At 43.0% G+C, this 26,995-nt stretch overlaps 1 protein-coding gene across 1 annotated transcript in view; it reads left to right on the top strand.

Moving 5' to 3' along the window:
* htr7c (5-hydroxytryptamine (serotonin) receptor 7c) overlaps window positions 1-25,916 on the top strand; it is an 85,101-nt gene extending 59,185 nt beyond the window's left edge. The window contains exon 2 of the mRNA XM_071354125.1: window positions 23,761-25,916. Within this exon, the coding sequence (XP_071210226.1) occupies window positions 23,761-24,499 (739 nt within the window). The 3' untranslated portion in view covers window positions 24,500-25,916. The remainder of the gene's footprint in view (window positions 1-23,760) is intronic.
* The last annotated feature ends 1,079 nt before the right edge of the window (window positions 25,917-26,995 follow it).

Raw genomic sequence — 26,995 nt, 5'->3', positions numbered from 1 at the left:
TGCTGCGCCTTCTTCACAACGCTGTCTGTGTGGGTGGACCAATTCAGTTTGTCCGTGATGTGTACACCGAGGAACTTAAAACTTTCCACCTTCTCCACTACTGACCCGTCGATGTGGATAGGGGGGAGCTCCCTCTGCTGTTTCCTGAAGTCCACAATCATCTCCTTTGTTTTGTTGACGTTGAGTGTGAGGTTATTTTCCTGACACCACACTCCGAGGGCCCTCACCTCCTCCCTGTAGGCCGTCTCGTCGTTGTTGGTAATCAAGCCTACCACTGTAGTGTCGTCCGCAAACTTGATGATTGAGTTGGAGGCGTGCATGGCCACGCAGTCGTGGGTGAACAGGGAGTACAGGAGAGGGCTCAGAACGCACCCTTGTGGGGCCCCAGTGTTGAGGATCAGCGGGGTGGAGATGTTGTTACCTACCCTCACCACCTGGGGGCGGCCCGTCAGGAAGTCCAGGACCCAGTTGCACAGGGCGGGGTCGAGGCCCAGGGTCTCGAGCTTGATGACGAGTTTGGAGGGTACTATGGTGTTAAATGCTGAGCTGTAGTCGATGAACAGCATTCTCACATAGGTATTCCTCTTGTCCAGATGGGTTAGGGCAGTGTGCAGTGTGGTTGCGATTGCGTCGTCTGTGGACCTATTGGGTCGGTAAGCAAATTGGAGTGGGTCTAGGGTGTCCGGTAGGGTGGAGGTGATATGGTCCTTGACTAGTCTCTCAAAGCACTTCATGATGACGGAAGTGAGTGCTACGGGGCGGTAGTCGTTTAGCTCAGTTACCTTAGCTTTCTTGGGAACAGGAACAATGGTGGCCCTCTTGAAGCATGTGGGAACAGCAGACTGGGCTAAGGATTGATTGAATATGTCCGTAAACACACCAGCCAGCTGGTCTGCGCATGCTCTGAGGACGCGGCTGGGAATGCCGTCTGGGCCTGCAGCCTTGCGAGGGTTAACACGTTTAAATGTTTTACTCACCTCGGCTGCAGTGAAGGAGAGCCCGCAGGTTTTGGTAGTGGGCCGTGTCAGTGGCACTGTATTATCCTCAAAGCGGGCAAAAAAGGTATTTAGCCTGTCTGGGATGTGTATGAGTCTGTAATTAGATAATAAGCTTCCTTATAATCGTTTCCTCTGGATAGATATATATATATATATATACAGTTGAAGTCGGAAATTTACATACACCTTAGCCAAATGCATTTAATCTCAGTTTTTCACAATTCCTGACATTTAATCCCAGTAAAAATTCCCAGTTTTAGGTGAGTCAGGATCACCACTTTATTTTTAGAATGTGAAATGTCAGAATAATAGTAGAGAGAATGATTTATTTCAGCTTTTATTTCTTTCATCACATTCCCAGTGGGTCAGAAGTTTACATACACTCAATTAGTATTTGGTAGCATTGCCTTTAAATTGTTTAACTTGGGTCAAATGTTTCGGGTAGCCTTCCACAAGCTTCCCACAATAAATTGGGTGAATTTTGGCCCATTCCTCCTGACAGAGCTGGTGTAACTGAATCAGGTTTGTAGGCCTCCTTGCTCACACATGCTTTTTCAGTTCTGCCCACAAATGTTCTATAGGATTGAGGTCAGGGCTTTGTGATGGCCACTCCAATTCCTTGAATTTGTTGTCCTTAAGCCATTTTGCCACAACTTTGGAAGTATGCTTGGGGTCATTGTCCATTTGGAAGACCCATTTGCGACCAAGCTTTAAATACCTGACTGATGTCTTGAGATGTTGCTTCAATTTTCCGTCCTCATGATGCCAGTTATTTTATGAAGTGCACTAGTCCCTCCTGCAGCAAAGCACCCCCACAACATGATGCTGCCACCACCGTGCTTCACGGTTGGGAAGGTGTTCTTCGGCTTGCAAGCGTCCCCCTTTTTCCTCCAAACATAACGATGGTCATTATGGCCAAACAGTTCTATTTTTGTTTGATCAGACCAGAGGACATTTCTCAAAAAAGAACGATCTTTGTCCCCATGTGCAGTCCCCCTCTGGCTTTTTTATGCCGGTTTTGGAGCAGTGGCTTCTTCCTGGCTGAGAAGCCTTTCAGGTTATGTCGATATAAGACTCGTTTCACTCTGGATATAGATATTTTTGTACCCGTTTCCTCCATCATCTTCACAGGGTCCTTTGCTGCTGTTCTGGGATTGATTTGCACTTTTCGCACCAAAGTACTTTCATCTCTAAGAGACAGAACGCGCCTCCTTCCTGAGCGGTATGACGGCTGCGTGGTCCCATGGTGTTTATACTTGCATACTATTGTTTGTACAGATGAACGTGGTACCTTCAGGCGTTTGGAAATTGCTTCCAAGGATCAACCAGACTTGTGGAGGTCTACAAAAAAAATTGTTCTTGGCTGATTTCTTTTATTTTCCCATGATGTCAAGCAAAGAGGCACTGAGTTTGAAGGTAGGCCTTGAAATACATCCACAGGTACACCTCCAATTTTCTCAAATTATGTCAATTAGCCTATCAGAAGCTTCTAAAGCCATGACATTTTCTTGAATTTTCCAAGCTGTTTAAAGGCACAGTCAACTTAGTGTATGTAAACTTCTGACCCTCTGGAATTCTGATACAGTGAATTATATTAGCCTAGTGGTTGGAGCGTTGGACTAGTAACCGGAAGGTTGCAAGATCGAATCCCGAGCTGACAAGGTAAAAATCTGTCGTTCTGCCCCTGAACAAGGCAGTTAACCCACTGTTCCTAGGCCGTCATTGAAAATAAGAATTTGTTCTTAACTGACTTGCCTAGTCAAATAAAGGTTAAATAAAATAAAAAATAAGCAAAATAATACGTCTGTAAAAAATACTTGTGTCATGCACAAAGTAGATGTCCTAACTGATGTGCCAAAACTATAGTTTGTTAACAAAAGTTTAGCAATTTGACATCTAAGATGTTTGGTTAAGTAATTAGCATGAAAACTAGTAGTCTGTTGTTGAATGACAACAAACACTAGAGATGAAGAATCCCTACTGTTGGCCAATCACAGACGAAAGTGCGTAGACTTCGGTTACCGAATTAAAACAAGCCTCAAGGAAGAAAATGTGTGCGCTCCCCCCCCCCCCCCCCCCCCCCCAAAAAAAAACAGCAGAACGGTGCAGAGGCCAGACCCTGAGGCAGCAAAGCAGCTCCAAACCACGAAAACGAACAAAAACATCACAAAATGTCATAATATATGTGCAAACTGTTTAGACTGGGAAGCATACAGTAAGCTTTATGAGCTTCAATGGTAAATAGGCTGTCATCAATGCAGTGCTATCCCAAAAATAAATGTGGGCCTGGTCACCGTTTACAAATCAGGGTTGTCAAGGGTGGAGCCAGACAGAGCACATTACGGACATCCATATTTATGTTCCATTACGGAGTTTTTCAAGGATTCAAATAGTGTCACAGGCTAGGGAGCAATTTTATGTAAGCACATTGTATTGTTTTTTTCTCCAAATACTTCAGCTGTGCTTGATTGAGCATTTCCAAATGGAACTAATGGAATCGACCGAGAAGGGCCCCAAACCCACCCATCTGGCACTCGATCAGGCTTTCGATCTGGACTGGCACGCTTAATCAAACTCTCAAATGAAATACTATTTAAACCCAGGTATTTTGAGCTGCAGAGAAAGGGGAGCGGGCAGCACAGAGGGATGGCATGTGGGGAAGGGCTGGTGGGCTGGTGGGAAGACAAACCCCAGCGCACAGATAAAACTGTCCAGGGATGACTCAGCCAGCGTTTATGTAAGAGACAAAGCCATTTTATATAGGCACTTCCAGCTCCTAACTGACCTCTCCGCTCATTCGTTTTAACCTTGACCTGGCCACAGATGGGCTAGACATCATTGTATAATGACATCATTATACAGGCACATTTGTGTTAGTCCATTATCAGCAGTAGGACTTGTAAGGCAACTGCAGCATACTTCAGTAATACAGAGCTATTCAGTATGAAGATGTGCTGAAGTTGATGTCTTTCTGTGCATTCAAGTTTCTCCATGGCACTAACATTTTCTTTATATTAAGGAAATGAACCATGAAGCGAGCAGCAAATATACTGAACGTTTAAGGTAAAACAGCAACTTGACAGTTCTCACGTTCTGAAAAAAGTCAACTTCATTTCAGATTAGCATCAGCCCTGTGCATCTCATTAAAATCCACTGTTCTCTCATCTGTGCAAATACATTGTACAGCGTTATTGCAAATGCACATGACATGCACAGTACCTCTGATATTTTTACTAAAGCAGAGAGCGATCTACATTTGTAAAACTCAATCTGATTGTTTTGTTGACACTGAAAACCTCCCTTTAAGATAAACACAATTTGTTTGAAAATTACAGAATTGTACTCTTATTCTTAGAGACACTTGGCCTAAAAGCTACCCAGCAGACTATATTCCTTTTTTAGTGTGTTGCTTTTTTAGTTGTTGCTGGAAGCCATTCCAAATTAGCAGATTACCAGCCCAGTTAAATATTTCACCATGTTTCCCATCTCAGACATAGAACGCTTGAGTGGTGCTCCTTCTCCTGGAGGTGAATAACAGCCACTGCAACCATGATGCGGATACAGGTCCTTCCATTATGCATGTGTGCAGAAAATAATTCCACTTTACTGTGCTTCGCCAGCCTAGTGGAAGTAACAGAACTCTCCATTAACTCAGCCACACTGTTTGACTAGGGCAGGGGTTTCCAACCTTTTCTAGCATGAAAGCTACTTTTAAAAAATTAAACATGTCGGGAGCTATTCATTTATTTTATAGCTTTCAAATAGGCACATTCTTCTCTTCTCTACCCTGCAACTATTCCACAGGTCCTTAGTGTACAAGATATGTGTTTTCTGTTAATATACCTTGAAAATATAATGTTATAAAACAACTCTAAGGAGCCCCAATATATTCACATTTACATAAGTATTCATATCCTTTACTCAATACTTTGTTGAAGCACCTTTGGCAGTGATTACAGCCTCGAGTCTTCTATGACACTATCAGCTTAGCACACTTGTATTTGGGGAGTTTCTCCCATTCTTCTCTGCAAATCCTCTCAAGCTCTGTCCGGTTGGATGGGAAGTGTCGCTGCACAGCTATTTTCAGGTCTCTGCAGAGATGTTTGATCAGGTTCAAGTCCGGGCTCTGGCTGGGCCACTCAAGGACATTCAGAGACTTGGCCCGAAGCCACTGCTGCATTGTCTTGGCTGTGTGCTTATGGTCGTTGTCCTGTTAGAAGGTGAACCTCAGTCTGAGGTCCTGAGTGGTCTGGAGCAGGTTTTCATCAAGGATCTCTCTGTACTTTGCTCCGTTCATCTTTCCCTCGATCCTTGCCGCTGAAAAACATCCCCACAGCATGATTCTGCCACCACCAGGTTTCCCCGTAGGGATGGTATTGGCCAGGTAATGAGCGCTGCCTGGTTTCCTCCAGACGTGACGTTTGGCATTCAGGCCAGAGTTCAATCTTGGTTTCATCAGACCAGAGAATCTTGTTTCTCATGGTCTGAGAGTCCTTTAAGTGCCTTTTGGCAAACTCCAAGCGGGCTGTCACGTGCCTTTTTACCAAGGAGTGGCTTCCGTCTGGCCACTCTACCATAAAGGCCTGATTGGTGGAGTGCTGCAGAGATTGTTGTCCTTCTGGAAGGTTCTCCCATCTCCACAGAGGAACTCTGGAGCTCTGTCAGAGTGACCATCGGGTCTTGGTCACCTCTCTGACAAAGGCCCTTCTCCGGTGATTGCTCAGTTTGGCCAGGCGGCCAACTCTAGGTAGAGTCTTGGTGGTTCCAAACTGCTTCCATTTAAGAATGATGGAGGCCACTGTGTTCTTTTTTAATTTTATTTATTTAACGTTTATTTAACTAGGCAAGTCAGTCAAGAACAAATTATATTTACAATGACGGCCTCCTGCGGGGACGGGGGCCTGGGATTCAAAATAAAAAGTAAATACAATATAAATATAGGACAAAACACACATCACAACAAGAGAGACAACACTACATAAAGAGAGACCTAAGACAACAACATAGCAAAGCAGCAACACATGACAACACAGCATGGTAGTAACACAACATAACAACAACATGGTAGTAACAAAACATGGTACAAACATTATTGGGCACAGACAACAGCACAAAGGGCAAGAAGGTAGAGACAACAATACATCACACAAAGCAGCCACAACTGTCAGTAAGAGTGTCCATGATTGAGTCTTTGAATTAAGAGATTGAGATAAAACTGTCCAGTTTGAGTGTTTGTTGCAGCTCATTCCAGTCGCTAGCTGCAGCGAACTGAAAAGAGGAGCGACCCAGGGATGTGTGTGACTTGGGGACCTTTAACCGAATGTGACTGGCAGAACGGGTGTTGTATGTGGAGGATGAGGGCTACAGTAGATATCTCAGATAGGGGGAGGGAGGCCTAAGAGTTTTATAAATAAGCATCAACCAGTGGGTCTTGCGACGGGTATACAGAGATGACCAATTTACAGAGGAGTATAGAGTGCAGTGATGTGTCCTATAAGGAGCATTGGTGGCAAATCTGATGGCCGAATGGTAAAGAACATCTAGCCGCTCGAGAGCACACTTACCTGCCAATCTATAAATTATGTCTCCGTAATCTAGCATGGGTAGGATGGTCATCTGAATCAGGGTTAGTTTGGCAGCTGGGGTGAAAGAGGAGCGATTACGATAGAGGAAACCAGGTCTAGATTTAACTTTAGCCTGCAGCTTTGACATGTGCTGAGAGAAGGACAGTGCACCGTCTAGACATACTCCCAAGTACTTGTATGAGGTGACTACCTCAAGCTCTCAGTGGTAATAACACCGGTGGGAGGAGGGTCATTATTCTTACCAAACCACATAACTTTGTTTTGGAGGTGTTCAGATCAAGGTTAAGGGTAGAGAAAGCTTGTTGGACACTAAGAAAGCTTTGTTGTAGAGAATTTAACACCAGATCCGGGGAGGGGCTAGCTGAGTATAAGACTATCATCTGCATATAAATGGATGAGAGAGCTTCCTACTGCCTGAGCTATGTTGTTGATGTAATTTGGAAAGAGCGTGGGGCCTAGGATCGAGCCTTGGTGACAGGCACTTCTAAAGCCATGACATCATTTTCTGGAATTTTCCAAGCTGTTTAAAGGCACAGTCAACTTCGTGTATGTAAACTTCTGACCCACTGGAATTGTGATACAGTGAGTTGTAAGTGAAATAATCTGTCTGTAAACAATTGTTGGAAAAATGACTTGTGTCATGCACAAAGTAGATGTCCTAACCGACTTGCCAAAACTATCGTTTGTTAACAAGAAATTTGTGGAGTGGTTGAAAAACAAGTTTTAATGACTCCAACCGAAGTGTATGTAAACTTCCGACTTCAACTGTATATATATAGTACCGGCTCAAAGTTTGGACTCACCTACTCATTCCAGGGGTTTTCTTTATTTTTACTATGTTCTACATTGTAGAATAATAGTGAAGACATCAAAACTATGAAATGACACATCTGGAATCGTGTGTTAAACCAATCAAAATATATTTGAGATTTGAGATTCTTCAAATAGCCACCCCTTGCCTTTATGACAGCTTTGCACACTCTTGGCATTCTCTCAAACAGCTTCACCTGGAATGCGTTTCAATTAACAGATGTGCCTTGTAAAAAGTTATTTTGTGGAATTCCTTTCCTTCTTAATGCTTTTGAGCCAAACTGTTGTGTTTTGACAAAGTCGGGGTGGTATACAGAAGATAGACTTGGTCTTTAACCAAATAGGGCTATATCATGGAAAGAACAGCTCAAATAAGCAAAGAGAAATGACAGTCCATAATTTCTTTAAGACATGAAGGTTAGTCAATCCTGAACATTTCAAGAACTTTGAAAGTATCTTCAAGTGCAGTAGCAAAAATCATCAAGCGCTATTATGAAACTGGCTCTCATAAGGACCGCCAGAGAAAAGGAAGGCCCAGAGTCACCTCTGCTGCAGAGGATAAGTTCATTAGAGTTAACTGCACCTCAGACTGCAGCCCAAATAAATGCTTCACATAGTTCAAGTAACAGACACATCTCAACATCAACTGTTCAGAGGAGACTGTGTGAATCAGGCCTTCATGGTCAAATTGCTGCAAAGAAACCACTACTAAAGGGCACCAAGAAACACAACCAATGGACATTAGGCTGGTGGAAATCTCTCCTTTGGTTTGATGAGTCCAAATTTGAGATTTTTGGTTCCAACTGCTGTGTCTTTGTGAGACGCGGAGTAGGTGAACGGATAATCTCTGCATGTGTGTTTGCCACCGTGAAGCATGGAGGAGGTGTGATGGTGTGGGCGTGCTTTGCTGGCAACACTGTCAGTGATTTATTTAGAATTCAAGGCACAGTTAACCAGCATGGTTACCACATCATTCTGCAGCAATACACCATCCCATCTGGTTTGCACTTAGTGGGACTATAATTCGTTTTTCAACAGGACAATGACCCAACACACCTCCAGGCTATTTAACCAAAGGGCTATTTAACTAAGAAGGAGTGTGATGAAGTGCTGCATCAGATGACCTGGCCTCCACAATCACCTGATCTCAAGCCAATTGAGATGGTTTGGGATGAGTTGGACCGCATAGTGAAGGAAAAGCAGCCAACAAGTGCTCAGAATATGTGGGAACTTCTTCAAGACTGTTGGAAAAGCATTCACTATTTAGACTTTGGGACCACGTATGCATTCACCTGTTGTCTTTTCTTTGTGGATTTTGTCATACACAGTCTAGTGCAGGGGTGTCAAACTCATCTTGCCCTGGGGGCCGCATTCGGTCTTCAGTGAGGTCCGGAGGGCCGCATTGAAAATTTGTTGCATTTCCTCTACATCAAAATTGGAAACTGAATTGTTCTCTATCCATCGTTCTGGGAATTTTCTATGTCTAGCTTTCATTCTGGTGATTATTAGCGAGCTGGGCACAATCTACAAATTGTTTGTTTCAATTTGATTTGAGTCATTTTAAAGTATACTGAGTTCATTTTATTTTTTACTCAAACCACACGCGGGCCTGATTGGACAATTCGTTAATCTTATCTCTTCTCAGTTGTCCTTGCAAGCCGTCATATTTTTCGCTGTGATGAGTCTCGTAGTGGCGTCGAATATTATATTCCTTCAATACCGAAACTTGTTGCAAACACACCAAGCACGAAGGTTTTCCGTGCATCTCTGTAAATAAATAGGACGTGGTCCATTTTTCTTTGAAAATTCTACACTCCTTATCTACTTTTCTCCGTTTGGATAACGACATTTTGGCTAATGAGGGTGTAGCGGAGAGGTAGAGACCAAGGTATTAACAACGTCGTAACAAGCAGCAGATGGCGCATTGATACCGTCTGCTGTTTTCAGTCTGTCTCAGTGATGCGGCTTGTCTTCTACTCTGATGGAAAGAGTGCGCCCCTTAGCGGATAATCCATGAATTGCAGCGAATTAAAAATATTAATTCCATGTCTTTTATGCATTTTTTCCACTTTCAAATTATCCTGCGGGCCTGATCGAACCTCCTTGGGGGCCGGTTCCGGCCCGCGGGCCGTATGTTTGACACCCCTGGTCTAGTGCATTGTTTTGGGTTGAACGGCAACTACAGATACACGTACTTGTTTGAGCAACTCAAAGTCTAAATTCAATGTAGAATCAGTTTAACAGGTAACAAACAGATTATTTTACTATTGTAACATTCAGTGCGGAGAATTCTATTGTCCGCTTCAGGAGCCCAGGCTTTTGCCATAGATGGTACATTTCTCGTCTCTGGACCACACCAGTTTTAGATTTCATTTTGCTAAGGCACTTCTCTCTCTACATCGGTCAGCTACATTGGTGACCATGGTGGGATTCTTTTGATATGCCTATGGGGCCTGGGCACACAAATGCTCCTAGAGAGAAAGGGGGAATACTGACAGTTCTACAGTCTCCATCAGAGGTCCAGGCTTTTGGCATAGATGGTAAAGCTCTCATTTCTGGACTGCAACATTGTAAGATGGAGCCCTCCACAGCACTTGATATACATACGTACATTATGGGTAACATGTCTCACACTCTGTCATAGTTAGTAGATTAATGAATGGATTGGCAAGGTTTTGGTACCTTTAGAAGGTTAGTAGAAAAGCTAATCATTTAAACCACCTTAATATACTCACATTAAATGAACATTTAGCATTTTAAACTAAAACATTAAATTCCCAACTGCTTTTTCAAAATTTCCTACAGGCTCTTTATCATTCTCCATACCTTATATTCCAATGCATCCAACAGTATGCATGCCTATCATGATATTGGGAAGCTGCTATTTGAAAACTTTGTTTATCTTATTGCAGAGCACATTATACAACCGTTTTTTTAGAGAAGATTTTATTGCAACGTATGCTATATGTGTAGGCTATGCCATATGTATTGGCTAATATGTATATGCAGCTGTCGTGTTTAAACCTCCATTCTAGCATACATGACACACTCAAACACACACACTTTCTATCGACATGCTTTTATTTCGGTTTCCGTGCAACGTTTATGATTGAATGTTTCTTTAAATCATGCAGCTAGTTACTTGAAATGAGGCATATAATCATGCATAAGCATGATTACAAAATGTCATTCACTGACAGAGATAGCTAATGAAACACAAACTGACATTTACAGTAGCTGGCTAGGCTACTCAAACTGTAACATTGGCTAGCTTTCAATAATTTGGCTAAACGGTCAACAGAGTTCCCTATTCATACGATCAAAACAATTCATATTGCATGCTGCAAATTTAAAGTGCACTTGAAAACAGATATTTATCTTATTTCAGTCTTTGGGAGCTAGCTACAGTGTCTTCAGAAAGTCTTCACAACCCTTGACCTTTTCAACATTTTGTTGTGTTACAGCCTGAATTTAAAATGGATTAAATTGAGATTGGGTGTAACTGGTTTACACACAACACTCCGTAATGTCAAGTGGAATTATGTTTTGAGACATTTTTACAAATTAATAAAAAATGTAAAGCTGAAATATCTTGAGGCAATACATATTCAACCCCTGTTTTATGGTAAGCTTAAATAAGTTCAGGAGTAAACATTTTCTTAAGTCACAATACGTTGCATTGACTCACTCTGTGTGCAATAATAGTGGTTACAATGATTGTTGATGCCTCATCTCTACCCCACACATACTGTAAGGTCCCTCAGTTGAGCAATGAATTTCAAACACAGATTCAAAGAAGTGCCCCTATTGGTAGATGGGTAAAAACAAAAGCAGACATTAAATATCCCATTGAGCATGGTGAAGTTATTAATTACACTTTGGATGATTTATCAATGCACCCAGTCACTACCAAGATACAGGCATCCTTCCTAACTCAGTTGCTGGAGAAGAAGGAAACCACTCAGGGATTTCACCATGAGGCCAATGGTGACTTTCAAACAGTTACAGAGTTTAATGGCTGTGATAGGAGAAAACTGAGGATGGATCAACACCATTGTAGTTACTTTACAATACTAACCTAAATTACAGAGTGAAAAGCAGGAAGCCTGTACAGAATAAATAAGGCACTGAAGTAAAATGTGTCAAAGAAATTAACTTTATGTCCTGATTACAAAGTGTTATGATTGGGGCAAATCCAACTCAACACATCACTGAGTACCACTCTTTATATTTTCAAGCATGGTGTATTTTCAAGCATGACTGCATCATGTTATGGGTATGCGTGTCATCGGCAAGGACTAGGGAGTTTTTGGGGGGGAATAAAAATAAATGGAATAGAGCTAAGCACAGGCAAAATCCTAGAGGAAACATGGTTCAGTCAGCTTTCCAACAGACAAATCCACCTTTCAGCAGGACAATAAACTAAAACACAAGGCTAAATATACTGGAGTTGCTTGAAAATCTATGGCAAGACTTGAAAATGGCTGTCTAGCAATGATCAACAACCAACTTGACAGAGCTTGAAGAATAAAAATAAAAGTGCAAATATTGTACAATCCAGGTGTGCAAAGCTTTTAGAGACTTACTTCAAAAAGACTCATGGCCGTAATTGCTGCCAAAGATGATTCTAACATGTATTGACAAAAATGTTTTTTTTTTAAGTTGTCCTTTTGGGGTATTGTGTGTAGATGGGTGAGACATTTTATTTTAAAATCAATTTTGAAGTAAGGCTGTAATACAACAAAATGTAGAATAAGTCAAGCAGTGGAGGCTCCTCAGATGAGGAAAGGGAGGACCATCCTCAGTGAATTGCATAAAAAAAGTTAAACATAAAAAAGTAAACCTTTTTAGATAAAACTATATTAAATATATTCATGTCACCAAATAAAATGTTGAAGAAGTCAAGTGGTCTGAATACTTTTTGAATGCACTGTACATATGTGGGTAGGCCATGTCAAATGGATACATGTTGTAGGCCAGAGTATTACTGGATAGATATACTACCCAGCTAGCATAGATGTTTCAGACCAGATCATCTTGTTTCTCATGGTCTGAGAGTTCTTTAGGTGCCTTTTGGCAAACACCAAGCTGGCGGGCTGTTGTGCCTTTTACTGAGGAGTGGCTTCCGTGGAGTGATTGGTGGAGTGCTGCAGAGATGGTTGTCCTTCTGGAAGGTTCTTGGTCACCTCCTTGACCAAGGCTCTTATCCCCCGATTCTTCAGTTTGGCTGGGCAGCCAGCTCTAGGAAGAGTATTGGTGGTTCCTAACTACTTCCATTTAAAAATGGAGGCCACTGTGTTCTTGGGGACCTTCAATGCTGCAGACGTTTTTTGCTACCCTTGCCCAGATCTGTGCCTCGACACAATCCTGTCTCGGAGCTCTACGGACAATTCCTTCAACTTCATGGCTTAGTTTTTGCTCTGACATGCACTGTCAACTGTTGGACCTTATATAGACCGGGGTGTGCTTTTCCAAATCATGTCCAATCAATTCAATTTACCACAGGTGGACTCCAATCAAGTTGTTGAATGATGATCAATGGAAATATGATGCACCTGAGTTGAATTTCGAGTCTCATAGCAAAGGGTCTGAATATTTATGTAAATAGGGTTTTTTGTTTAAAATTTTTAATACATTTGCATTTAAAAAAATAAACAACCTGTTTTACCTTTGTCATTATGGGGTATTGTGTGTAGATTGATGAGAGAGAAAAAAACAATTCAATAAATTTTAGAATAAAATGTGGAAAAAGTCAAGGGCTCTGAATACTTTCGGAGAATGCACTGTATTTAGTTACCCATTCAGTCTTACCACAGCGGTGTAAGTGCCCTGGGACTGACAGAGAAAGAGAGTTTGAGACTGAGATGGTTATTAATGCATTAGTAAGAGTTGGGATGGGGGAGTGAGTGGAGTGGAGTGGAGTGGTGGCATGACTGTTGTTGTGTAACCAAGGCAAGACACATACACCAACCTACCAGTCTGATCCTGGAAAAACTCTCAGATTGCTATCACCCAGTCAATAAGAGAACGGAATGTATATGTTTTTAAATAACATTCTTAGAACGTTCTGTGAAAGTTACTTACATTTTCTTCTATTTTTGTATGTAAAGTTTTCTTCATGTTCTGAGAATGGAATTTAGAGCTAATTGATGTTAATGTGTAGATTATTTTTTACATTCCCGGAATATTGCCAAGGACTGACATAAGAGATACATACATTCTTTGAACGTTCTGAGAACATCTAAGTCACACCATTTTTTTATGCTCCCAGAATGTTATAAAAATATGACATTAAATAGAATTACATGGGAACGCGTGTGGAATGTTCTGTAGAAGAACGTTATTTCTTAACGTTCTCTGAACTAATTGAGAACATTACTTTCAATAGAACCATGAGGAAACCTGTAGGAAATGTTATGCTGAAGTACTGAAAGAACGTTTTTCCCAATGTTGTTCCCAATGTCAAACCAGTTGAAACGTCCATTACCAAAAAAAAGTATTAAATGTAACCATGTTAGAACTTTTAGAAAACATTCAGTTAAAGTAATAAAAATAAAGAAAATACAAATGTTTTGTCAAGTTCCTTTAATACCTATCTTGCACCATTCCCAGAAAGGGTTGGGAATGTTGTATGCAAAATAACCATAGAACATCTACTGAACGCTCTCACCAAGCTTTAAACAACATATGGTTCTCAGAACGTTATGTTCTAGCTCGGAGTGCTGTAGTGTTTTCCTGATCTTGCTGCCCCAGTGTCTCTATGTTTTGTATTGTCTAATCAAATCAAATGTTATTAGTCACATGCGCCGAATACAACAGGTGAACATTACAGTGAAATGCTTACACATTTGATTAGATGCAAGATTGTGGCTGGCGAAAGTATTCACCCCCCTTTGCATTTGTCCTATTTTGTTTCCTTACAACCTGGAATTAAAATAGATTTTTGGGGGGTTTGTATCATTTTATTTACACAACATGCCTACCACTTTGAAGATGCAAAATATGTTTTATTGTGAAACAAACAAGAAATAAGAAGAAAAAAAAACAGAAAACTTGAACGTTCATAACTATTTACCCCCCCCCAAAAGTCAATACTTTGTCGAGCCACCTTTTGCAGCAATTACAGCTGCAAGTCTCTTGGGGTATGTCTCTCTATAATCTTGGCACATCTAGTCACTGGGATTTTTGCCCATTCTTCAATGCAAACTGCTCCAGCTCCTTCAAGTTGGATGGGTTCCGCTGGTGTACAGCAATCTTTAAGTCATACCACAGATTCTCAATTGTATTGAGGTCTGGGCTTTGACTAGGCCATTACAATACATTTAAATGTTTCCCCTTAAACTTCATATGGCTGCAATCCCGCTACCGGGATCGATATGACAACAGCCAGTGAAAGTGCAGGGCGCCAAATTCAAACAACAGAAATCTCATAATTAAAATTCCTTAAACATACATGTGTCTTATATCATTTTAACGGTAATCTTGTTGTTAATCCCACCAAAGTGTCCGATTTCAAATATGCTTTTCAGCGAAAGCACTACAAACGATTATGTTAGGTCACCACCAAACCACAATAAGCACAGCCATTTTTCCAGTGAAATATAGCAGTCACAAAAAGCAGAAATAGAGATAAAATGAATCACTAACCTCTGATTATCTTCATCAGATGACACTCATAGGACTTCACGTTACACAATACATGCATGTTTTGTTTGATAAAGTTCATATTTATATAAAAAATCGGAGTTTACATTGGCACGTTACATTCACTAGTTCCAAAAACATCAAGTGCATTTGCATAGCCACATCGTTTCAACAGAAATACTTATCATAAATGTAGATGATAATACAAGTTATACACATGGAATTATAGATATACCTCTCCTTAATGCCACCGCTGTGTCAGATTTCAAAAAAACTTTACGGAAAAAGCAACCCATGCAATAATCTGAGACGGCGCTCAGAAATATAATACAATTAGCCGCCATTTTGGAGTCAACAGAAACCAGAAAATACATGATAAATGTTTCCTTACCTTTGATGAACTTCATCAGAATGCAGTCCTAGGAATCCCAGGTCCACAATAAATGCTTGATTTGTTCGATGATGTCCGTTATTTATGTCCAATTAGCTACTTTGGTTAGCCCGTTTGGTAAACAATTCCAAAGTCACAAAGCGCGTCCACTATAACGTGACGAAATGTCCAAAAGTTCCGTAACAGTCAGTAGAAACATGTCAAACGATGTACTGAATCAATCTTTAGAATGTTGTTAACATACATCTTGAATAGCGTTCCAACCGGAGAATTAGATTGACTTCAGTTGAGCGATGGAACGGAGCTGCCTATCCCGTGAACGCGCGTGGTCAAAGCATGGTCAGCTCGTGGCAGTGGTGACTAATTCCTGTCTCCTTCGGCCCCCCTTCACATTAGAGTCATTGACTGTTGACATCTAGTGGAAGCCGTAGGAAGTGAAAACTCATCCATATCTCGCTGTAATTTCAATGAGAGCTTAGTTGAAAATCTGCCACCCCCAGAAAAAATCCAAACAGGAAGTGGAACTTCTCAGGTTTTTGCCTGCCATATGAGTTCTGTTATACTCACAGACATAATTCAAACAGTTTTAGAAACTTCAGAGTGTTTTCTATCCAATACTAATAATACTATGCAAATATTAGCAACTATGACTGAGGAGCAGGCTGTTTAATCTAGGCACCTTTCATCCAAGCTTCTCAATACTGCCCCTGCAGCCATAAGAAGTTAAACCACTCGAGTGTTGCTTTAGCAGTATGCTTAGGGTCATTGTCCTGTTGGAAGGCGAACATCCGTCCCAGTCTCAAATCTCTGGAAGACTGATACAGTTTTCCCTCAAGAATTTCCCTGTATTTAGCACCATTCTTCAATTCTGACCAGTTTCCCAGTCCCTGCCGATGAAAAACATCCCCACAGCATGATGCTGTCACCACCATGCTTCACTGTGGGGATTGTGTTCTCGGGGTGATGAGAGGTGTTGGGTTTGTGCCAGACATAACGTTTTCCTTGATGGCCAAAAAGCTACATTTTAGTCTCATCTGACCAGAGTACCTTCTTTCATACGTTTGGGGAATCTCTCACATGCCTTTTGGCGAACATCAAACGTGTTTGCTTATTTTTTTCTTTAAGCAATGGCTTTTTTCTGGCCACTTTTCCGTAAAGACCAGCTCTGTGGAGTGTACGGCTTAAAGTGGTCCTATGGACAGATACTCCAATCTCTGCTGTGGAGCTTTGCAGCTCCTTCAGGGTTATCTTTGGTCTCTTTGTTGCCTCTGATTAATGCCCTCCTTGCCTGGTCTGTGAGTTTTGGTGGGAGGCCCTCTCTTGGCAGGTTTGTTGTGGTGCCATATTCTTAAAATGTTTGAATAATGGATTTAATGGTGCTCCGTGGGATGTTCAAAGTTTCTGATATTTTTTTATAACCCAACCCTGATCTGTACTTCTCCACAACTTTGTCCCTGACCTGTTTGGAGAGCTCCTTGGTCTTCATCGTGCCGCTTGTTTGGTGGTGCCCCTTGCTTAGTGGTGTTTCAGACTCTAGGGCCTTTCAGAACAGGTGTATATATACTGAGATCATTTGACAGATCACGTGACACTTAGATTGCACACAGGTGGACTTTATTTAACTAATTATGTGACTTCTGAAGGTAATTGGTTGCACCAGATCTTATTTAGGAGCTTCATAGCAAAGGGGTTGAATACATATGCACGCACCACTTTTGCATTTTAATATTTTTTGAATTTTTTGACTATGTCCATTACATGAAATCCAAATAAAAATCTATTTAAATTACAAGTTGTAAAGCAACAAATTTTGAAAAATGCCAAGGGGGATGAATACTTTTGCAAGGCACTGTATGAGCCCCTAACCAACAATGCAGTTAAAAAAAAAATTCGGATAGGAATAATAAATAAAAGTAACAAGTAATTTAAAGAGCAGCAGTAAAATAACAATAGCGAAATTATATACGGGGGGTACCGGTACAGAGTCAATGTGCGGGGGCACCGGTTAGTTGAGGTAATATGTACATGTAGGTAGAGTTATTAAAGTGACTACACATAGATGATAACAACAGAGAGTAACAGTGATGTAAAATAGGGGGGGGGGCAATGCAAATAGTCTGGGTGGCCATTTTATTAGATGTTCAGGATTCTTATGGCTTGGGGGTAGAAGCGGTTTAGAAGCCTCTTGGACCTAGACTTGGCTCTCCGGTACCGCTTGCTGTGCGGGAGCAGAGAGAACAGTCTATGACTAGGGTGGCTGGAGTCTTTGACAATTTTTAGGGCCTTCCTCTGACACCGCCTGGTATAGTGGTCCTGGATGGCAGGAAGCTTGGCCCCAGTGATGGACTGGGCCATTCGCACTACCCTCTGTAGTAGAGGTCGACCGATTATGATTTTTCAATGCCGATACCGATACCGATTATTGGAGGACAAAAAAAGCCGATCCCGATTTATAAAAAAAAAAAAAAAAAAAATTAAAAAAAATACAAATATATATATATATACAGTGGGGAGAACAAGTATTTGATACACTGCCGATTTTGCAGGTTTCCCTACTTACAAAGCATGTAGAGGTCTGTAATTTTTATCATAGGTACACTTCAACTGTGAGAGACGGAATCTAAAACAAAAATCCAGAAAATCACATTGTATGATTTTTAAGTAATTAATTTGCATTTTATTGCAAGACATAAGTATTTGATCACCTTCCAACCAGTAAGAATTCCGGCTCTCACAGACCTGTTAGTTTTTCTTTAAGAAGCCCTCCTGTTCTCCACTCATTACCTGTATTAACTGCACCTGTTTGAACTCGTTACCTGTATAAAAGACACCTGTCCACACACTCAATCAAACAGACTCCAACCTCTCCACAATGGCCAAGACCAGAGAGCTGTGTAAGGACATCAGGGATAAAATTGTAGACCTGCACAAGGCTGGGATGGGCTACAGGACAATAGGCAAGCAGCTTGGTGAGAAGGCAACAACTGTTGGCGCAATTATTAGAAAATGAAAGAAGTTCAAGATGACGGTCAATCATCCTCGGTCTGGGGCTCCATGCAAGATCTCACCTCGTGGGGCATCAATGATCATGAGGAAGGTGAGGGATCAGCCCAGAACTACACGGCAGGACCTGGTCAATGACCTGAAGAGAGCTGGGACCACAGTCTCAAAGAAAACCATTAGTAACACACTATGCCGTCATGGATTAAAATACTGCAGCGCACGCAAGGTCCCCCTGCTCAAGCCAGGGCATGTCCAGGCCCGTCTGAAGTTTGCCAATGACCATCTGGATGATCCAGAGGAAGAATGGGAGAAGGTCATGTGGTCTGATGAGACAAAAATTGAGCTTTTTGGTCTAAACTCCACTCGACGTGTTTGGAGGAAGAAGAAGGATGAGTACAACCCCAAGAACACCATCCCAACCGTGAAGCGTGGAGGTGGAAACATAATTCTTTGGGGATGCTTTTCTGCAAAGGGGACAGGACGACTGCACCGTATTGAGGGGAGGATGGATGGGGCCATGTATCGCGAGATCTTGGCCAACGACCTCCTTCCCTCAGTAAGAGCATTGAAGATGGGTCGTGGCTGGGTCTTCCAGCATGACAACGACCCGAAACACACAGCCAGGGAAACTAAGGAGTGGCTCCGTAAGAAGCATCTCAAGGTCCTGGAGTGGCCTAGCCAGTCTCCAGACCTGAACCCAATAGAAAATCTTTGGAGGGAGCTGAAAGTCCGTATTGCCCAGCGACAGCCCCGAAACCTGAAGGATCTGGAGAAGGTCTGTATGGAGGAGTGGGACAAAATCCCTGCTGCAGTGTGTGCAAACCTGGTCAAGAACTCCAGGAAACGTATGATCTCTGTAATTGCAAACAAAGGTTTCTGTACCAAATATTAAGTTCTGCTTTTCTGATGTATCAAATACTTATGTCATGCAATAAAATGCAAATTAATTACTTAAAAATCATACAATGTGATTTTCTGGATTTTTGTTTTAGATTCCGTGTCTCACAGTTGAAGTGTACCTATGATAAATATTACAGACCTCTACATGCTTTGTAAGTAGGAAAACCTGCAAAATCGGCAGTGTATCAAATACTTGTTCTCCCCACTGTATATCATACACACATTTTTGTAATAATGACAATTGCAACAATACTGAATGAACAATGAACACTTTTATTTTAACTTAATATAATACATAAATACACACACAGCTCTGAAGTGACAATGATACTGAAGAGTCTGCTTAGGAGACAAATACTCTCAACTGTTTGAATAAAAATAGAGTTTAAGTTACCTGTGATGAATGTTGAAAACAAAAACTTTAATTTCTATATGCAGGAAATCCTATTTTAATAATGGGCATGGTAAGAATTGACAACCAAAGTGCGAGTCATAATTCCCATGACACCTAGCAAAATCTGAAAAGCGGTTCCTTCATTTATTCCATAGGATATTTTTAGATTCACTTAAAATAAGGTCTGTGTTTCGTGTAGGCTTACATCACCGTGCCAATTTTATAACTGTGTAGATATCCATAGGACAAGGTAACTCTGATCAATATTGGCTAAATATAAGCGAAGATAAAAAGAAATTGTAGAGTGGATTTATGAAAATATGTTGAGAAACGTTACCTTATCCTAGTGAGATTTACACAGGTATCAAAACGTTGAGGCGGTTTAAGCCTGCACGAAACACAGACCTTATTTGAAGTAGATCAAGACATTCTCTATGGAAGACATGAACGGTAAAATAACGAAGGAACCCCTTTCAAATTCAGCCGCAAGTTATTACAGGAATTATAACGCGTTGACTATTTCTCTCTAAACCATATACCTTTGACTAATCAGGAAACTATCACCTCGGGAAAAAAAAAATTTTTTGATTCCGTTCCGTATTTTATCTAATGGGTGGCATCCATGAGTCTAAATATTCCTGTTACATTGCACAACCTTCAATGTTGTCATAATTACGTAAAGTTCTGGCAAATTAGTTCGCAAAGAGCCATGCGGCCCAAACTGTTGCATATACCCTGACTCTGCGTGCAATGAACGCAAGAGAAATGACACAATTTCACCTGGTTAATATTGCCTGCTAACCTGGATTTCTTTTTAGCTAAATATGTAGGTTTAAAAATATATACTTGTGTATTGATTTTAAGAAAGGCATTGATGTTTATGGTTAAGTACACATTGGAGCAATGACAGTCATTGATTGATTGTTTTTTATAAGATAAGTTTAATGCTAGCTAGCAACTTACCTTAGCTTACTGCATTCGCTAACAGGCAGGTTCCTCATGGAGTGCAATGTAATCAATGCAAGATTGGATCCCCCGAGCTGACAAGGTTAAAAATCTGTTCCTAGGCCGTCATTGAAAATAAGAATGTGTTCTTAACTGACTTGCCTAGTTAAATAAAGATTAAATAAAGGTGTAAAAAAAATAATAAATATCGGCAAATCGGCGCCCAAAAATACCGATTTCCGATTGTTATGAAAACTTGAAATCGGCCCCGATTAATCGGCCATTCCGATTAATCGGTCGACCTCTACTCTGTAGTGCCTTGTGGTCGGAGGCCGAGCAGTTGCCATACCAGGCAATGATGCAACCAGTCAGGATGCTCTCGATGGTGCAGCTGTAGAACCTTTTGAGGATCTGATGACCCATGCCAAATCTTTTCAGTCTCCTGAGGGGGAATAGGTTTTGTCGTGCCCCCGTCACGACTCTCTTGGTGTGCTTGGACCATGTTAGTTTGTTGGTGATGTGGACACCAAGGAACTTGAAGCTCTCAACTTGCTCTGCTACAGCCACGTTGATGAGAATGGGGGCGTGCTCAGTCCTCTTTTTCCTGTAGTCCACAATCATCTCCATTGTCTTGATCATGTTGAGGGAGAGGTTGTTGTCCTGGAACCACACGGTTCCAGTCATTAAATGACACAACAAACTTAAATGGTGTTGGAGTCGTGCCTGGCCGTGCAGTCATGTGTGAACAGGAAGTACAGGAGGGGACTGAGCACACACGCCTGAGGGGCCCCTGTGTTGAGAATTAACTTGGCGGATGTGTTGTTACCTACCCTTACCACCTGGGGGCGGCCCGTCAGGAAGTCCAGAATCCAGTTGCAGAGGGACGTGTTTAGTCCCAGTGTGGATGTTAGCTTATTGATGAGCTTCGAGGGCACTGTGGTGTTGAACACTGAGCTGTAGTCAATGAATAGCATTCTCACATAGGTGTTCCTTTTGTCCAGGTGGGAAAGGGCAGTGTAGAGTGCAATAGAGATGGCATCATCTGTGGATCTGTTAGGGCGGTATGCAAATTGGAGTGGGTCTAGGGTTTCTGGGATAATGATGTTAAAGTGAGCCATGACCAGCCTTTCAAAGCACTTTATGGCTACAGATGTGAGTGCTACGAGTCGGTAGTCATTTAGGCAGGTTACTTTAGTGTTATTGGGCACAGGGACTATGGTGGTCTGCTTAAAACATATTGGTATTGTAGACGCGGACAGAGAGAGGTTGAAAATGTCAGTGAAGACACTTGCCAGTTTGTCAACGCATGCTCGCAGTACACGTCCTGGTAATTCGTCTGGCACTGCGGCCTGGTGAATGTTGACCTGTTTAAAGGTCTTACCCACATTGGCTGCGGAGAGCGTGATCACACAGTCTTCCGAAACAGCTGGTGCTCTCATGCATGTTTCAGTGTGATTTGCATCGAAGCGAGCATAGAAGTAGTTTAGCTCGTCTGGTAGGCTCGTGTCACTGGGCAGCTCTCGGCTGTGCTTCCCTTTGTAGTCTGTAATGGTTTGCAAGCCCTGCCACATCTGACGAGCGTCAGAGCCGGTGTAGTACGATTCAATCTTAGTCCTGTATTGACGCTTTGCCTGTTTGATGGTTTGTCGGAGGGCATAGCGGGATTTCTTATAAGCGTCCAGCAGCTCTAGCGTTTAGCTCAGTGCAGATGTTGCCTGTAATCCATGGCGTTTGGTTGGGGTATGTACGTACAGTTACTGTTAGGACGACATCATCGATGCACTTATTGATGAAGCCAGTGACTGATGTAATGTACTCCTCAATGCCATCAGAGGAATCCTGGAACATTCCAGTCTGTGCTAGCAAAACAGTCCTGTAGCTTAGCATCTGCTTCATCTGACCACTTTTTTAATTGATTGAGTCACTGGTGCTTCCTGCTTTAATTTTTGCTTGTAAGCAGGAGGATAGAATCAGGAGGATAGAATTATGGTCAGATTTGCCAAATGGAAGGCGAGGGTGAGCTTTGTATACGTCTCTGTGTGAAGTAAAGGTGGTCCAGAGTTTTTTCCCTCTGGTTGCACATTTAAAATGCTGATAGAAATTTGGTAGGACAGATTTAAGTTTCCCTGCATTAAAGTCCCCGGCTACTAGGAGTGCGTCTCTGGGTGAGCGTTTTCCTGTTTGCTTATGGCAGAATACAGCTCATTCAGTGCTGTCTTAGTGCCAGCATCAGTCTGTGGTGGTAAGTAGACATCTACGAAAAATACAGATGAAAACTCTCTAGGTTAGATAGTGTGGTCTACAGCTTATCATGAGATACTCTAACTCAGGCGAGCAAAACCTTGAGACTTCCTTAGATATCGTGCAGCAGCTGTTCTAACCTGCCGATACAGCGTATAACCAGCCAGCTGAATGTTGATAATGTCGTCGTTCAGCCACGACTCCGTGAAGCATAAGATATTACAGTTTTGAATGTCCCGTTGGTAATTTAATCTTCCGCGTAGGTCATCGAATTTATTTTCCAAAGATTGCTGTGTGCTAGCAGAATGGAAGAAAGTGGAGGTTTATTCGATCGCCTATGAATTCTCAGAAGGCAGTCCACCCTATGGCCCCTTTTTCTCCACCTTCTCTTTACGCAAATGATGGGGATCTGGGCCTGTTCCCGGGAAAGCGGTATATCATTCATGTCGGACTTGTTAAAGGAAAAAAGGATTCTGCCAGTCCGTGGTGAGTAATCGCAGTTCTGATGTCCAGAAGTTATTTTCGGTCAAAAGAGACAGTAGCAGCAACATTATGTACAAAATAAGTTAATAAGTTACAAACAACGCAAAAAAACGAACAAAAAAACACAATTGGTTAGGAATACGTAAAACGTCAGCCTTGTTCTCCAGCGCCATCTTTACATTGGAGTAGATGGTGTAGCCAAAGTCCTGGCTACACCATGAGGTGTAGGCACACACCGCCCGTTTGGACATTCTTGGCCCAGCCGCAGAAGGGGGGCATGTAGCCTTGTATGTTTATCCTGCTTGCATTTCCATATGGGATAATAAAATTTACCTTGCTAAATTATTTTTGTTTCTTCTCTCTCAGGTATCTGGGAATCACCCGGCCCCTCACATACCCAGCCAGGCAGAACGGCCAGCTGATGGCCAAGATGATCCTGGGGGTGTGGTTGGTGTCCGCCTCCATCACCCTGCCCCCCTTCTGTGGCTGGGCCAAGAATGTCCACACGGGCGGCGTGTGCCTCATCAGCCAGGACTTTGGATACACCATCTACTCTACGGCTGTGGCCTTCTACATCCCCATGCTCGTCATGCTCTTTATGTACTACAAGATCTTCAGGGCCGCCCGCAAGAGCGGTCTCAAGCACCGCTTCACCGACTTTGCCCGGCGGGAGCGGCTGGAGACAGTGGCCAGTGAGGCGCTGAGGATGCAGGGCCTGAAGCCGCAAGGTGTGGCCGAGGAGTGTGCGGCGCTATCCCGTTTGCTTTCCCGCGAGCGCCGCAACATCTCCATCTTCAAAAGGGAGCAGAAGGCGGCCACCACGCTGGGGGTAATCGTCGGTGTGTTCTCTGTCTGCTGGCTGCCCTTCTTCATCCTGTCCACAGCTAGGCCCTTCATCTGCGGGGTGGAGTGCAGCTGCGTGCCCATCTGGCTGGAAAGGTTCCTCCTCTGGCTGGGTTATGCCAACTCCCTCATGAACCCCTTCATCTATGCCTTCTTTAACCGGGATCTGCGCTCCACCTACAAGGACCTGCTACGATGCCGCTACCGCAACATCAACCGACGCCTGTCCGCCGTGGGCGTGCATGAGGCCCTCAAGGTGTAGGAGGAAGAGGACAAGGATGATGAGGAGGAGAGTTTGGGGCCCCAGAAGCGTCCAAGGAATTTTAAATGCCGTCCTTATTGCAAAAACTACTGGGAAGTGCAGTTTCTGTGGTTGTATAATGGAGGCTTAGAGGGATGACCTGTGACCTGCCGGTAGTATTGTAGATAAAGACAGAGGCTGACTGTTACTTCCTCTCTAACCCACTGCAGAGGCACAGAGATAAGGCCATTACTTAGGTCTGTGTCTGTGTGACTCACTCAGTCATTCTATTTTGGAACCCAAAACCATGGACCGTATTTGACGGGCTATTTAAATTGACACTGGCTTTGTGCATATGCTACAGTTCAGTCCTGACTTCATATTAATGTCAGGTGGATGGTGCATTGACTGGGGAAATGACATGCGGACCATGGCGATAATTCTGGGTCATTCAAAGCATGGGCTGCGAATAGATTTCTGCATGAGGATATTTGCCAAATTGATGCTTGGGCAAGTGGGTGCCAGTGGCTATTGACTTAAACCAGTGAAGGTCACGGAATTGGTATCTACATAACTGTTTCCAGTTCAACTTGTCTGTGGTACAGTAGGTGATGATGGTGAACAATTGAAAGTGGTCTGTATAGGTATATGTGAATTTATTATTTTGTGGAGGCAGTTAAGTATTTTCTGTTTACCAACAAAAACACTGCAGAACAGAGGGTTATACTACAAAGCAGGATCAAGGAGCTTGAATATTCTGAAAATGTTGAACGTTTTCAGAAAGATTATCTTGAAATTGCCATTGTCTCATTGACTCAACAACCGAAAACACATACATGTATCTATGCTTAGCTTTCTTAATGAACCAGAAAATCATCTGTTATTTCTAGTTGTTTATCAAAGTTAGCTGGCTAACTCATTGAATCTGTTTTGTAGTATACACCTCAGAAGGCACCTTTGCGTTGTCATTTTATTTCCAGACATGCCTTTGACTGTCAGTTTCTCTATTCAATCATTGAATTGAATACATTAATCTCTGCTGGCCAACATCACTTAGCTATTAAAGAGTTAACTACAAAGTCAACCCAAGGGACACACACAGATCCAAGGGACACATACAGATCCAAGGGACACACACAGACCCAAGGGACACACACACACAGACCCAAGGGACACACACACACAGACCCAAGGGACACACACACACAGATCCAAGGGACACACACAAATCCAAGGGACACACACAGATCCAAGGGTCACACACACACAGACCCAAGGGATACACACACACAGACCCAAGGGACACACACACACAGACCCAAGGGACACACACACACAGACCCAAGGGACACACACACACAGACCCAAGGGACACACACACACAGATCCAAGGGACACACACAGATCCAAGGGACACAGACAGATCCAAGGGACACACACACAGACCCAAGGGACACACACACAGACCCAAGGGACACACACACACACAGACCCAAGGGACACACACACACAGACCCAAGGGACACACACACAGACCCAAGGGGGACACACACACAGACCCAAGGGGGACACACACACAGACCCAAGGGGGGGACACACACAGACCCAAGGGGGGGACACACACAGACCCAATGGACACACACACACAGACCCAAGGGACACACACACACAGACCCAAGGGACACACACAGATCCAAGGGACACACACAGATCCAAGGGACACACACAGACCCAAGGGACACACACAGATCCAAGGGACACACACACACAGACCCAAGGGACACACACACACAGACCCAAGGGACACACACACACAGACCCAAGGGACACACACACACAGACCCAAGGGACACACACACACAGACCCAAGGGACACACACACACAGACCCAAGGGACACACACACACAGACGCAAGGGACACACACAGATCCAAGGGACACACATACGCAAGGGGGACACACACACACAGATCCAAGGGACACACACACACAGACCCAAGGGACACACACACACACAGACCCAAGGGACACACACACACAGACCCAAGGGACACACACACAGTCCCAAGGGACACACACACACAGACCCAAGGGACACACATACAGACCCAAGGGACACACACTCACAGACCCAAGGGACACACACACACAGACCCAAGGGACACACACACCCAAGGGACACACACACACAGACCCAAGGGACACACACACAGTCCCAAGGGACACACACACACAGACCCAAGGGACACACACACAGACCCAAGGGACACACACACACAGACCCAAGGGACACACACACACAGACCCAAGGGACACACACACACAGACCCAAGGGACACACACACAGACCCAAGGGACACACACACAGTCCCAAGGGGGACACACACACACAGACCCAAGGGGTACACACACAAAGACCCAAGCGGTACACACACACAGACCCAAGGGACACACACACAGACCCAAGGGGGGGACACACACAGACCCAAAGGACACACACACAGACCCAAGGGGGAC

Source organism: Salvelinus alpinus, chromosome 19 (genome assembly GCF_045679555.1).
Source record: "Salvelinus alpinus chromosome 19, SLU_Salpinus.1, whole genome shotgun sequence".
In the NCBI taxonomy this organism is placed as follows: domain Eukaryota; kingdom Metazoa; phylum Chordata; class Actinopteri; order Salmoniformes; family Salmonidae; genus Salvelinus; species Salvelinus alpinus.
Note: the sequence above shows the minus strand (reverse complement) of the source record. Positions and strands in the feature narration are given on the sequence as shown.